Source organism: Myotis brandtii, unplaced genomic scaffold (genome assembly GCF_000412655.1).
Source record: "Myotis brandtii unplaced genomic scaffold, ASM41265v1 scaffold133, whole genome shotgun sequence".
Lineage (NCBI taxonomy): Eukaryota > Metazoa > Chordata > Mammalia > Chiroptera > Vespertilionidae > Myotis > Myotis brandtii.
Genome location: NW_005354718.1, coordinates 2,615,484 through 2,630,339, shown reverse-complemented (window position 1 = coordinate 2,630,339; position 14,856 = coordinate 2,615,484). Strand labels below are relative to the sequence as shown.

The 14,856-nt window shown below is 37.4% G+C and overlaps 1 protein-coding gene across 14 annotated transcripts in view; it reads right to left on the bottom strand.

Moving 5' to 3' along the window:
• The window catches only part of MGA (MGA, MAX dimerization protein), a 139,102-nt gene that overhangs the window by 71,051 nt on the left and 53,195 nt on the right, over nt 1–14,856 (bottom strand). For all 14 annotated transcript variants that reach the window (XM_014534810.1, XM_014534815.1, XM_014534809.1 and 11 more), the window contains 3 exons: nt 4,304–5,249; nt 2,488–2,566; nt 2,252–2,347 (listed from right to left, as the gene is read on the bottom strand). In XM_014534810.1, the coding sequence (XP_014390296.1) occupies nt 2,252–2,347; nt 2,488–2,566; nt 4,304–5,249 (1,121 nt within the window). The remainder of the gene's footprint in view (nt 1–2,251; nt 2,348–2,487; nt 2,567–4,303; nt 5,250–14,856) is intronic.

Here is a 14,856-nt window from a genome sequence, read left to right as displayed (position 1 = left end):
CGCAGCCTGGCTGGTCCCCGTTCCTTTCTCATGAGCTCATTTGTGCCTGGCTGATCCGCATTCCTCTCTCGTGAGCTCATTTGTGCCTGGCTGGTCTCCATTCCTCTCTCCCCAGTGTTGAGTGTCTGAACCGTTACAGTGTGACGGCATGACAACCATTTGCATATTAGCTCTTTATTATATAGGAAGATATGCATAGCCCATGGTCACAGACAATAGTGTGGCAAAGGCTTGAGAGGAGCAGGTGCGGGGGAGGGGAGGGTCTCAATGGGGAAAACAACAACAAAAAACAAAAGTGGACATCTGTAATACAATAATAAAGATAAATTTTTAAAAAATTAAAAACAAAACTTTATTTTAGCAACTACAATAATAAAAACATTTCCTCTGGCTTAATTTACATTTCTTCCAAAATTTCAAAGCAAGCTCCAAAAGCTTTGCAAGTTTTTCAAGTTTTTTCCGCTAAAAAATATTTTTAAGCGTTCATTTTCTAAATAAAACTTTTCAGCTAATAGAAAAGCAAAGTGCACAAAATTTGTGCAAGAGTAGGCCTTCCTTCCCCCAGCTGCCAGCACCGTTTCCCTCTGGCACCTGGGACCCTGGCTAATTTTACTTTATGTTTCCTGCTTAGTTTCCATAAGCATTTGACTTTGAAGCTCCTTTACACAAAGGAAAAAATTAGATTTGACTCAAACGTCTATAAGGAAAGGAAAAAACTCAAATCTTAGCCAAGGAAATAATAGGCAAACAAACCAGAGGAAAACACTGGCAGGGATCACTGACATATTCAACTTTAGAGCTAAGACAAAATCATATGTTGAAATTAGGTTACAAAAACACAACATAAATGTTATAATATTTATACATTATCAGACTACATAACTAACGAAAAGTTTAAGTAGGAGGGGAAATAAACTTAAAGGGTAAGTTAACTGATAGGAGAAAGAGAATATTATTTAGAGAAAATAACAGAAGTGAAAGCTGACAATAAACAATAGCAAATGTTATTTGCTATTTGCTATCACTCAAGCCTAACATGATATGACTGCGACTGTCCATTAAAATCCATAGTACCCAGTCCACTTGCATTGAGATTTGCACACTTTAATATCACACCATCAACACAGTGAAGCAAAAGTTCTTCAAATATTACCATTTGATTTAGAAATTGAATGATCATTTTATAAGTCAACATTCTGTTTGTTAGCAAATAATGCTTACACTCTCAAATAAATGATCTACCACATAATATAAATCAGCCAGACAGTGCTTTGAAAAGAAAATGGACTAACAATCAAAAACTCAATAAACTACTCCAAGAAGCATACCTTAAATTAAAGATATAAGAAACTATAAAAATTGGGACATGGCTTACAATCTTTTATTTACATTACAAATGGAAAAATCAGTAGTTACTACAACAGCAGTAAGTGTAATAGATTTCACTATTTTAGAAAAAGGATTTAGCAACATAATCAAGGCCAAGATAATCTATTACAACAAAACAGAATAATGAAAAATTTAAAGTGAGTCCCAAGCAATACATAAAATATATAAAATGTTTACAGCCACAAAATGAGAAAAAATATTCTATTTATACACCTAAATGTATTACTAAGCATATAAAAATATATAGGACCCCCCCCCCAAAAAAAACCTCACAAAAACAAAAGCAGCCAAAATTTAAAAGATGAGACATAGGGAGGAAAATACTGTATTATAAAAAAGCAAAGAGAAAACACCACTTTCTTATGATACATTTTTTAATGCATAAGATATGTTTCACAAAGATGAGACAGTGTCTACAGAATAGGGTTTCTCTTAGGGTATAAAAGACCTAGAAATGTTTTTAAGTTAAGTGGGAAAATCATGGAGGGAGAAAAGAGAAAAATGCAAGTTAAGAGAGGCACTGAAAATAAATGAAATCAAGGATGCGGGGAAAGGAGGTAAAACAAAAAAGGGAGGAAGGAGAAAGCGAGTGGAAGGAAAGGAGAAAGAGAACAAAAATTTTTTTTTTTAGAAAATACTAAGGGCCTGGTGCATGAAATTCATGTACGGGTAGAGTCCCTAAGGCCTGGCTGGCGACCAGGGCCTTCCTTCCCCTGGCTGCCAGCTGCTGGCCGTGGCCTTCCTTCGTTCTGCGCCACCCCCGGTGGTCAGCGCACGTCATAGCGAGTGGTTAAACTCCCAGTCAGTCGAACTCCCAAGGAGACAATTTGCATATTAGCCTTTTATTATATAGGAGGATTACCTTCTTGAAGACCAGGATGTATCACTTGCTTATGCCTCAAGGCTTTCAAATCTTCTATCAATTCTTTTTCCAACTGGGAAATTCTTGCTCTGCAACCTATTCAGAAAACAAATAATGATAAAGTAGAATAGTACGTACTACAGAAAAACGTATGTACTACAGAAAAATGAACATTGCATATTTCATTTCGAGAGCCAAATCCCAAATATATCTCTTTTTATATCATTATATAATACCTGGGTCATTTGTGGTTGATGCCTGAAGACTAGCGGGCTCTTCTGTTGTCCCATCAACTGCATGAATGTCTAGAGCTTCCTATATATAAAACAAAAATGTAGCTTATATAACTTATAAAAGTTTAAAAGTAAACCAGAAACATTTTTCGTTTTGATACATTTTGATATTTTCTAAATATTACATCACTTTAATAATCAGAAGAAAAAGCAAATTATCTGAATATATTCAGCTAACTGATCTAAACTATATTATGCCAATTTGCATAAAGACTTCTTAAAGTTTACATAAAGATAGGCTACATAAAGGTAGCTTAAGACTCAGTAGAAAGAATTCAACCTCTGTGTAGCCAATTTAGAACTACAGATTAGGCTTCTATAAAAATCTAAACGAAAAACAATCTAATTAAAATGTAGGAGTAAAATAAAGAAACCATTGATGTGTAAAACAGCATAATTAATAAGACCATTAATATGTGGTTCTCCAGTGGCACTCTGCTGTTCCTGATAAAAATCAGGGGATTGTCCTGGACGGTATAGCTCAGTTGTTAGAGCACCAGCTCAGACACCAAAGGATCTCGGGTTTGATTACAGGTCAAGGGCACATACTTGGGTTGCAGGTTTGATCCCTGCCCTGGTCAAAGCGCATATGGGAGGCAACAATGGATGTGTCTTTCTCACATTGATGTTTCTCTCTCTCTCTCTCTCTCTCTTTCTCTCTCCTCCCCTCTCCTTCCCCATCCCCCTCTTTTCCTCCTTTCCATTCTCTCTCTTAAAAATAAATAAATGGAAAAAATATACTCAGAGGACTAACAACAACAACAAAAACGCAAAAAAATAAAAATTAAAAAAAAAAAAATCTGGGGAGCCCAGCCAGCTTGGCTCAGTGGTTGAACTTTGACCTGTGGACCAGGAAATCAGGGCATATACCTGGGTTGTGGCTTGATCCCCAGTGTAGGGCGTGCAGGAGGCAGCCGATCAATGATTCTCTCTCATCACTGATGTTTCTCTCTCTCCCTTCCTCTGAAATCAATAAAAAAAATATATTAAAAAAAAAATCAGGGGATACCGGCCTGTTTGAAATGAATAAAACTAAAAAAAAAAAGACCGTACCCTTTTATGTAATGATGTTTACTTTGAATTTATATTAGTTCACACAAACACTCCATCCATGCTTTTGTTCCAGCCCTCCGGTCCAGTTTAAGAACCCATTGTGGCCCTTGAGTCAAAAAGTTTGCCCACCCCTGGGATAAGGTGTCCCAAAAAAGTTAGTAAACTTTTCATGTACTTATGCCTTTTTAAAGTCCATAATAATGAAAATTCCAGTTAAGATCTGAAGATTTTTTTAATTCCAGCTACATTGTACAAAAATCATGAATTCATATCAAAGCAGACATACATTTTTTTTATCTTTACTATTGAAAGCATTACAGATAGCCCATTCCCCTCCACCCCCAATGACCTCTTCTAGCCCGCACTAGCCTCCTGCCCCCAGGCCTTCACCACACTATTATCTGTGTCCATGGGTTATGCATATACGCATATAAATTATTTGGTTAATCTCTTCCCACCCACCCACACGTGCCTTCCCTCTAAGATTCAAAAGGTAGACATAAATTTTTAAGTTCATTCACACAAAATATCATGATACCTATTAACTAAACCAAACATTTTGGAGACACTCAGTTCCCCGTGCACACATCCTCCTCACATAATGGATGCATTCACAAAAACTAGATTGTAAATTGGTTATCAGCCAGGTATACAATTCAATAATAATTATTTGGCCTTAGAAAGAATGCTGAAATAACAATCTTACCTTTGATTCAAAGGAAACAAAGAGAACACCATCCACATCTTCCAGATCAGGCTTCACATCTGGGAAGGTACTCCCAGAGCCCATAGGAATGCTCTTGGTAGAAGTTAAAGATTTTCCCGTGTTTTTAGGTGGCCGCCCTGCCTTAGAGAGTTTCAATTTTCGTGGCCTTCCTCTTTTTCCACTGACATTTGTAGGGGCATTCTGATTAGTATTCACAGTCTTGGAAGCTGCAGCAATCTTAAGCATAGTTGTTTTCTTTCTGCCCAAGTCCTCTTTTGCTAAAAATGAGTCCCCAGGTGAACTCTTTGAACTGTCAATTATTCTTTCTGTATTCATGCAGTCAGAAATATCAGGATATTTCCATTGAGGCTCTTTAAGTAAAGGATATTTTTGTACCACTCTGAGATCTGGTGAATACTTTCTAAAACCATTTTCTGATTCCTTGCCTAAGCAGAAGCCAGCCTCATTGGAATTTTCAATGTACGTAGGCAAATAGTCTAATTCTGTCAACATAGATTGATCCTTCCGAGATGTAGAAATCATGTTATCAGGGAGCTCAGAAATCTTCACTGTGCTTTTGGTGACAGCACAGGGCTCCAGACAAACTACTGGCATCTTTCCAGCGTCTAATTTGAACATTTGAGCTTTAGCAACACCTGATGGGCTATTTGGTAGCCATTTAGAAGACGGATGGTCAGCTTCTAGGTTATCAACTTTATTGTGCCTCTTTAGCTGTTTCTCTAATATAGGATCATCATCACTGTTTGAGTATACATCTGTTTCCTCATCCGTCTCTTCCTGTTTCACAGTGACCCCTTCTGGAAACTCACCAAGGTCATAGTCGTAATCATCTAGAGGTTCCTCTTTAATGACAACATTGAAATTTCCATTTGGGTCTACTGGTGATGCTACATGGGTACTGTCTTCAAAATTGTTGGCAACATGTCTGGAGAGACAGGGAAGGGAGGGTTAAAAAGGACAGTCCTTCCATAAATAAGACTCAGGAGAGAAACAAAAGGTTTTTAAAAACCAAGTAACATCAGATTTTGTAAGAGAAACACTTTGTAGAACATAAGGATCTCAAAAGCACTTTATCAACATCACACTTTTATATTTTCTGTCAATTTCTCACAAAAATATATATATAGTAAAGAGTAAAGTTTTTGTTTGTTTTGTTTTATATGTATATTTTTTATTGGTTTCAAAGAGAGAAAGGGAGAGGGAGAGAGAGACAGAAACATCAATGATGAAAGAAAATCAATTGGCTTCCTCCTGCACAACCCCCACTGGGGATCAAGCCCCGAAAACCGGGCACAAAATCCGGGCATATGCCCTGATCAGGAATCAAACCGTGACCTCATGGTTCATGGGTAGATGCTCAACAACAAGCCACATCAGCCGGGCATAAAGAGCAAAGTTTTAACAAACAACCCTCTTATCACTAAATCAAAAAGTTATAACACTTATTTTCCTAACTAGAGGCCCGGTGCACATTCATGCATTGGGGCGGGGCGGGGGGGTGTTCCCTCAGCCCAGCCTGTGCCCTTTAGCAGTCCAGGAGCCCTCAGGGGATGTCCAACTGATGGCTTAGGCCCACTTCCTATGGGGAGCGGGCCTAAGCCATCAGTTAGACATCCTTAGCTCTGCCTCGGAGGCAGGAGAGGCTACTGTCACCGCCACTGTACTCGCCAGCCATCAACCTGGCTTGTGGCTGAGTGGCACTCTCCCTGTGGGAGTGCACTAACCACCAGGGGGCAGCTCCTGCATTGAGCGTCTGCCCTCAGGTGTTCAGTGCGCATCATAGCGACCAGTCATTCTGCCATTTGGTCGATTTGCGTATTACTCTTTTATTATATAGGATAGTATTTTTCAGATACACTCAATTTTGAAAGTCAACTAGCACTGAACCAAAATCAAACTCGAGAGAGCTTCAGTGATTAACAATTGCCAATAAAAGCAAACAAATGTCAGCTGCAATTAAGAATTGCACTAAATATCAGGAAGGGCTTTACAAACTGCCTGCTTGATTTTTCCTTTTTAAAAATTAAGACAAAAATCATAACATAAAATATAACACTCTCACCATTTAAAAATGTACGTTCCAGTAGTACCTTTTTAGTATATTCACAATGTTATTGCCAAGTGGTTTTAAAGTTGAAAAACTCACTTTCAGTATAAAAAGTCTAACATTAATTCTTCCAAAATAAAAAGTTAGGGTAGTTGAAGGCAAGTACATATGACCCATGCTGATTGAGTTTATATAAGTCTTCAAAAAACACAAACATTTTTTTAGTTTCCCACTCTTCCCAATTAACCATTAAAAGCATATAAACTGTACCAATGTATCTTAAGGATGTGTTCGAACTATTCACTAACTCAATTAAAGTCACTGTCTTTGTAAAACTTTCAATTTATCTCAAATATGCATAAGCAATCATTTACATTACTGTGTAGTTACTTGTTCCTTGTACAACTTAAGATCTTGACCTTACTTAAAAATCCTTCAATAGAAGACTTTCACTTCCAGTTAAAATGCTGAAGATCACAAAGATCATCACTTCTGCCATAACAATGAGGAAACACTAGATAAATTAAAAACCCAATTTTCTTTTAAAGCCATTGAAGACCTCTGGACACAAATAAGTCTAAATGAACTGAATTTCAGAGAGGAACCAGCCTTCTCTAGGTGACAGATTGCTAATGCTTTCAACACTGAGTAGCATTTACACTGCTTGAAGCACAAGTGAACAGAGAAAAAAGCAACTATAGGGAAAAAATCTTTGTTGGGACAAAGAGAAACCAGTCTCTTTTCATGCCTGAGGATGAGCACACTAGAATCTGGAGGACCCCCAAAAAGAAAACTAGTCCTCATTCCCACCAATTATCCTCCAGGGGACTTCTGAAAAATAAGCAGAAGTGCTGCAGCAAGGTTGGCCTGAAAACAGAGAACTTGTAGTCTCCTAGCGCTTAGATCCCAATCCCAATCCCACCCTCAACATCTCAAATGTGAGGTGAGCTAAAATTTAATAAAGTAAATCACCTAAACAGAAAAATAGGGCGGGGGGCTGGGGGGGGGGAAGTGTGTCAGAGACCTGTGGGACAATAACAAATTATCTGACAAATAAGAAATAAAATGGAAGGAAGGAAAAAGGAGGACCATTTGAAAAGAAAATGAATCAACATACTCCAAAAGTTAAAGACATTAATCCACATATTCAAGAAGTTTAGCAAACACCAAGGGGAACAAATACAAAGAAAGCCATATATAGGCATGTAAAGGTTAGGCTGCTGAAAATTAAAGACCAAGAGAAAAACCTTATAAGCAGTGGAGGAAAAAATGACACTACACTGGAGGATCGACAATGAGAACAATAGACTGACTACTCATTGGAAATAATGAAGCCAGAAGACAGTAGAATGACACCCATCATAAAGTATTGAAAGGGTCAACTTAATGTTCTGGATCTAGCAAAAGAAGCCTTTAAACCTGAAGACATTTTTAGACAACTGAGAGAACTCAGACTGTACAAGAAATACTATCTCCTAAGATCAGAAACAAGACAAGAATGTTAGCTCTCACTACTTCTACTCAATTGTACAAGAGGTTCTACAAAGGTAATCAGGCAAGAAAAATAAATAAAAGACCTCCAGATTAAAAAGGAAGAAGTAAAATTCTACAAATATCCCATGTGACCAAATATCCCATTTTATGTAGACAATTCTTAAAAATCCACTAAAAAACTATTGGTATAAATTAGTTGGGCAAGATTGAAGAATCCAAGATCAATTCACACACAAAAAAATTCTATTTCTACACACTAGGAATAAATGTCAAAAGTAAAATCAAGAAAACAATTACATTTGCAATAGCATCAACAAGAATAAAATACTTAGGAATAAGCTGTATAAGACTTGTACACACACACAAAAAAAACTACAAAACAGCCCAGCCAGGTGTGGCTCAGCAGCTGAGCATCAAACCCAAGAATGAAGAGGTCACCGGTTCAATTCCCAGTCAGGGCACACACCCAGGTTGTGGGCTCGATCCCCAGTGAGGGGCCTGCAGGAGGCAGCCGATTAATGATTCTCTCTCATCATTGATATTTCTATCTTTCTCTCCCTCTCTCTTCTTCTCTGAAATTAATAAAAAATATTTTATAAAAAAACTACAAAACATTGCTGAAAGATATTAAAGATGACTTTAAAAAAGGACAAATATCCCATGTTTATACACTGGGAGACTTAATATTGGTACGATAGCAATATTCCCTGAAAATTATCTGCAGTGTTTTTTAATGATCTGCAGTTTTAACACAATCTCCCACATCAAGATCCACCTGGGATTTTTTGGGAAAATGACAAATTGATCCTACAATTAATAAGAAAATGAAAGAGAACCCAAAAGAACCCCCCAAAATCTTGAAAAATAAAAAGTTCTCTGAGGACCCATAGTTCCCAATTTCAAAACTTACTACAAAGCTACAGTAATCAAAACAGTGTTATACGGCTTAAGGCTAAATATCCAGATCAACTGAACAGAATTCAGAGTCTTGTAATAAGCACACACATTTATATAAACTGATTTTTTCAATTGCCAAAAGTACCAAGACAATTCAATGGGGGTAAGAATGGGCTTATCGCCACCAAAAACTGTTTCCACATGAAAACTTGACACAAATGTTCATGGCAACATTATTCTTAATAGCCAAGTAGTGGAAACTTTAATGTCTATCAACTGATGAATGGATAAAATGTTTTATCTACACAATATTGTTCAGCAATAAAAGGAATGAGATATGGATACATGCTACAACATGGATGAACTTTGAAAAGATTACATTAAGTAAAAGAAACTAAGCACAAAAAACTACATGTAATTCCATTTATACAAAATGTCCAAAATAGGCAAATCTAAAACAAAAAGGAGACTGGTGGTCACGGATGACTGAGGTGGGGTTGAGGAGTGGCTGAGAAAAAATGGGGAGTGACTAATAGAGAGCACAGGGGTGTTTGTTTGTTTGTTTGTTTTGGGGGGGAGATGAAAATGTCGTAAAAATGACTGTGTTCATAGCTACACAATTTTGTAAATATACTAAAAACCACTGAAATATACACTTTAAAGCAGGGGTGGGGAACGTCCGGCAGGGCATATAAGGCCTGCAAAATCAGTTGGTCTGGCCTTGCCAAGGCACTAGAGGTGAGTTAATTAAATGTTTGACCAAGTATAGCAGGCTAATTTTTAAGTAGATAAGTTTGTATGGTCTGAGAATGATGTTATATAAATATCCAAATGGCCCTTGGCAGAAAAAAGGTTCCCACCCCTGCTTTACAGGATGAATTTATTACAATGAATTACATCTCAAAGGAAGTTTTTCAGACTGATAGGAAATGAACCAATATCCAAGAACAAATTAAAAGACCCAGGAAAAAATAAATACATGAGTAAATATAAAAGACTGTTTTTCTTATACTTCTTTAAATGACTACTGACTGTTGAAAGCAAAATAATGTTTTGGGGGTTTATAGCATATATAAGGACATGAACTATAAGGACATTAGCTGTTCATGAACTGTTATATATTAATTCAAGTCTACTTGAGAAATTAAGAACGCATATTATAACCTCTATAACTACTGTTATGGATTAAACTGTGTCCCTCCCAAATTCATACACTGAAACCCTACTTATCAATATACATGAAGGCAGGGTCTTGATGTGGTAATTAAAATTAAGTGAGGACATAGAGTTGGGGAAATCTCTCCCCCTCTATGTGGTAGCGGTCTGCAAGCCATGATGATAACTCTTAACAGAAAACGCTGCCAAAACCATTATCTTGGACTTTCCAGCCTCCAGAACTGTGAGAAAATAATATTTTTATTGTTTAAGCCACTTAGTCTAGAGTATTTTGTACTGTCAACCTGAGCAGACTAACACTAAAATCACAAAATAAAAAAAATACAGAGGTATAGCTAAAAAGTCACTAGGCAATGAAAACAGAATTTTAAAAACTCAATTCAAATGAAAACAGAGAAGAGTAATCAAAGGACAGATGAGAGAAACAGAAAATATTAAAACAAAATGCTTAAAATCCAGCCATATAAGTAATAATATTAAATGAACAAAACAGTCCAATTAAAAGAGATTTGAACAGTGGAGTAAAAAAAGTCCCAACTGTAAGGTGTTTAAGAAAAACACAATTTAATTCTGAGACATAGATAGATTGAAAGTAAAAGGAAGGAAAGATAAAATCATGTCAAGAGAAAATCAGAAGTTAATGTGGCTCAATAATCTGAGACAAAGTAGACATTAAAGTAAGAATACCATTAGAGCCCTGACCGGTTTGGCTCAGTGGATAGAGCGTCGGCCTGCAGACTCAAGGGTCCCAGGTTCGATTCCAGTCAAGGGCATGTACCTTGGTTGCAGGCACATCCCCAGTGGGAGGTGTGCAGGAGGCAGCTGATCGATGTTTCTCTCTCATCGATGTTTCTAACTCTCTATCCCTCTCCCTTCCTCTCTGTAAAAAACCAATAAAATATATTTAAAAAAAAAAGAATACCATTAGAGATAAAGAAGGGCATTATAGAACACTAAAAACACTATATCCAACTGTATAATATATACATCATTTATAAGAGTATATGAAGTATTCATCAAAACAGATCATATGCTAGGCAATAAAGTCATAATAAATTTTTATTTCCAAGGTTTTTAAGTCACATGTTCTTTGACAAAAATAGAATCAAACTATGAATCAATGACAAATAACACATTAAAATTTATAATTTGTACCTAAAGCAGTGCTGAGAGAGAATCCTATAGCTTTTTAAATATAAATCTTAAATCAATAACTTAGGGGTTGAAAAATTTTTTTGTAAATAGCTAGATAGTAAAATTTTTAGGCTTTGAGATCCATAGTCTCTATTACAACTACTCAACTCAGCCACTGAAGCACACACACACACAAAGTGAGTAGAGCCCTGCCTGGTTTGGCTCAGTGAATAGAGCGTCGGCCTGCGGACTCAGGGGTCCCAGGTTCGATTCCGGTCAAGGGCATGTACCTTGGTTGCGGGCACATCCCCAGTGGGGGGCGTGCAGGAGCAGCTGATCGATGTTTCTCTCTCATCGATGTTTCTAACTCTCTATCCCTCTCCCTTCCTTGCTGAAAAAATCAATAAAAAAATATATTTTAAAAAAAATTCAACACTCATTCTTTTTATATTTTTTAAATATATTTCTATTGATTTCAGAGAGGAAGGGAGAGGGAGATAAGAGATAGAAACATCAATGATGATAGAGAATCATTGATTGCTGCCTTCTGCACGCCCCCGTGCCCTGAACAGGAATCGAACCTTGACCTCTTGATTTATAGGTTGACGCTCAACCAGTGAGCCACACTGGCCAGGTTCAACACTCATTCTTAACACTCTGGAAATTAGGACAAGAAGGAAAGTTTCTCATGTGATAGAAGGAATTACAAAACCTACACATCCAGCATAACATCCAACTGAAAATATTAAACAATTTTCTGTAAAGATCAGGAGACATGACTAACCAGTCTCAACTTTTAGTTTTAACTTATTTTTTTATATATATTTTATTGATTTTTTTACAGAGAGGAAGGAAGAGGGATAGAGTTAGAAACATCGATGAGAGAGAAACATCGATCAGCTGCCTCCTGCACACCCCCCACTGGGGATGTGCCCGCAACCAAGGCACATGCCCTTGACCGGAATCGAACCTGGGACCCTTCAGTCCGCAGGCCGACGCTCTATCCACTAAGCCAAACCGGCTGCGGCTGTTTTAACTTATTGATTGAAGTCTAACCAGTGCAATAAAGCAAGAGACAAAGAATAGGCATAAAGATTGGAAAAAAAGAAAACTAACTTTTGTTCACAGACAATATAATTGTATATGTAGAAAATCCAAAGGAACTAAAACTGAGTGAATTTAAGCAAGGTCAACAGATACAAGATCAATATATAGCCCTAGCCAGTTTGGCTCAGTGATGCAGCATCGGCCAATTTAAAAGCTTAGTGTGCTATACTCGGAAAACTACAGGATGTTGAAAAAAGAGATAGAGGAAGACATAAACAAATGGAAGAATATACCATGTTCATGGATTGGTAGAATCAACATCATTAAAATGTCCATACTACTCAAAGCAATCTACAGATTCAATGCAATCCCCATTAAAATACCAACGGCATAGTTCAAAGAAATAGAACTCTCAAAAATGTCATATGGAACCAAAAAAGACCCCGAATAGCCGCAGCAATCCTGAGAAAGAAGAACAAAGTTGGAGGGATCACAATACCAGATATCAAGCTATATTACAAAGCCACTGTTCTCAAAACTGCCTGGTACTAGCACAAGAACAGACATATACTGTAGACCAATGGAACAGAACAGAGAACCCACAAATCGACCCAAGCCATTGTGCTCAATTAATATTTGACAAAGGAGGCAAGAGCATACAATAGAGTCAAGACAGTCTCTTCAATAAGAAAGAAAGAAAGAAAGAAAGAAAGAAAGAAAGAAAGAAAGAAAGAAAGAAAGAAAGAAAGAAAGAAAGAAAGAAAGAAAGAAAGAAAGGAAGGAAGGAAGAAAGAGAGGAAGAAAGGAAAAAAAATAGAGTAGGATTAAGTGTTCCCTGATGTTCCTTTTCAGCTCATATTTGATTCTCTGACACCAAAATAGTCCTATTTATAAACTTAGCATGTGAAAAACATATTTCTCCCTTTCTCTGGGAAAATGCTACTGCCATTCAAAAATAAATAATGAACAGATAGACAGTATCTGAGCAAGTTTTCCAAGATTCTAAAAACTATAGGCTGAATGTGAAAAGTTCATTTGAAAGAAAAAAGTGAGGGAATTCCAGTATGTAAACAGACAGGGACATGAGTTAATTAAATACTAGAGGCTACTAAAGGTCAAGCATTAGTTCCTTAAATGTGTTTAGAATTGTATTCAATTCCCAAATCACAATTTAGTTTCCATAAAAGCTCTTGTATGACATCCTCAGAGGATGGTATACATCTGAATAGTTCTTCATTTCTCATGATTAAAATATTGAAGTATATTGTCTTGTGCTGTAAAAGAATATGTTCCCAGGATAACATATTTGCCAATGATACTTCTGATAAGAGGTTAATCTCCAAAATATATAAAGAACTTATACAAATAAACACCAGAAAGACAAACTACCCAATTAAAAATGGGCAAAGGACCTGACTGGACACTTCTCTGAAGAGGTACTACAGATGCCAATAGACATATGAAAAAAAAGGCTCAACATCATTATTTACCAGAGAGATGCAAATTAAAACCACAATGAGACAGCATCTCACACCTGTCATAATAGCTACCAACAATAAATCAACTAACAACAAGTGCTGGCAAGGATGTGAAAAAAAAGATCCTACACCCACTGTTGGTGGGAATGCTGACTGGTGCAGCCACTGTGGAAAACAGTATGGAGTTTCCACAAAAATTAAAACTGAAACTGCCTTTTGACCCAGTGATTCCACTTCTGGGAATATATCCTAAGAATCTCAAAACACCAATTTGAAAGAATATATGCACCCCTATGTTCACTGCAGGGGGTTTATAATAGCCAAGATGAAGAAGCAGCCCAAGTGCCCATTAGTAGATGAGTGGATAAAAATGCTGTGGTAGCCGAAACCGGTTTGGCTCAGTGGATAGAGTGGCCTGCGGCCGAGGGGGCAGAGCTGTGAACCAGAAAGGAAGCATCAGCAACACTTTTTTAAAAAAGGCCCTAGCTGGTTTGGCTCAGTGGATGGAGCGTCAGCCGGTGGACTGAAGGGTCCCGGGTTTGATTCCTGTCAAGGGCACATGTCCGGGTTGCGGGCTCGATCCCCAGTAGGGGGCATGCAGGAGGCAGCCAATCAATGATTCTCTCTCATCATTGTTCTCATCATCACTGATGTTATCTCTCTCTCTCTCTTTCCCTTCTTCTCTGAAATCAATAAAAAATATATTTTTAAAAAATTCTCAACAGGAAACTGGAACTTGCAATGCATTTTCAGCATAGAACTAACCAAACAATTTATAAAGTACAAGGGCAAAATAAAACGTAAGCCAGTCAGTGAAAGAGAAATACTACATACTCTTACTTTTACTGGTATGTGGAATGTAATGAATAAACAAAATAGAACCGGAGGCATGGATACATGGAGCACACTGAGGGTGGTGGAGGACGGGTTGAAGAAGTGTGAAGTGCTTAACCAAAGATCATATACGCATAGCCAATGGACACAGACAACAGTGTGGTGGTGGCCAGAGGGAGGAGGGGTGGGGGCTACGTGGAGGTGGACAAGAGAAGGGAAATGGGGGACATCTGTAATAGCATCAACAACAAATAAGAGTAAAAGAGGGGGAAAAAAGTACACAGGAGAATTCGTTTAGGTTATGTGCAAATACTATGCTATCTTATATAATCCTATATATAAAAGGTTAATATGCAAATAGACTGAACGGTGGAACAACCAAACAACCGGTCATTATGATGTGCACTGACCACCAGGGGGTGTGC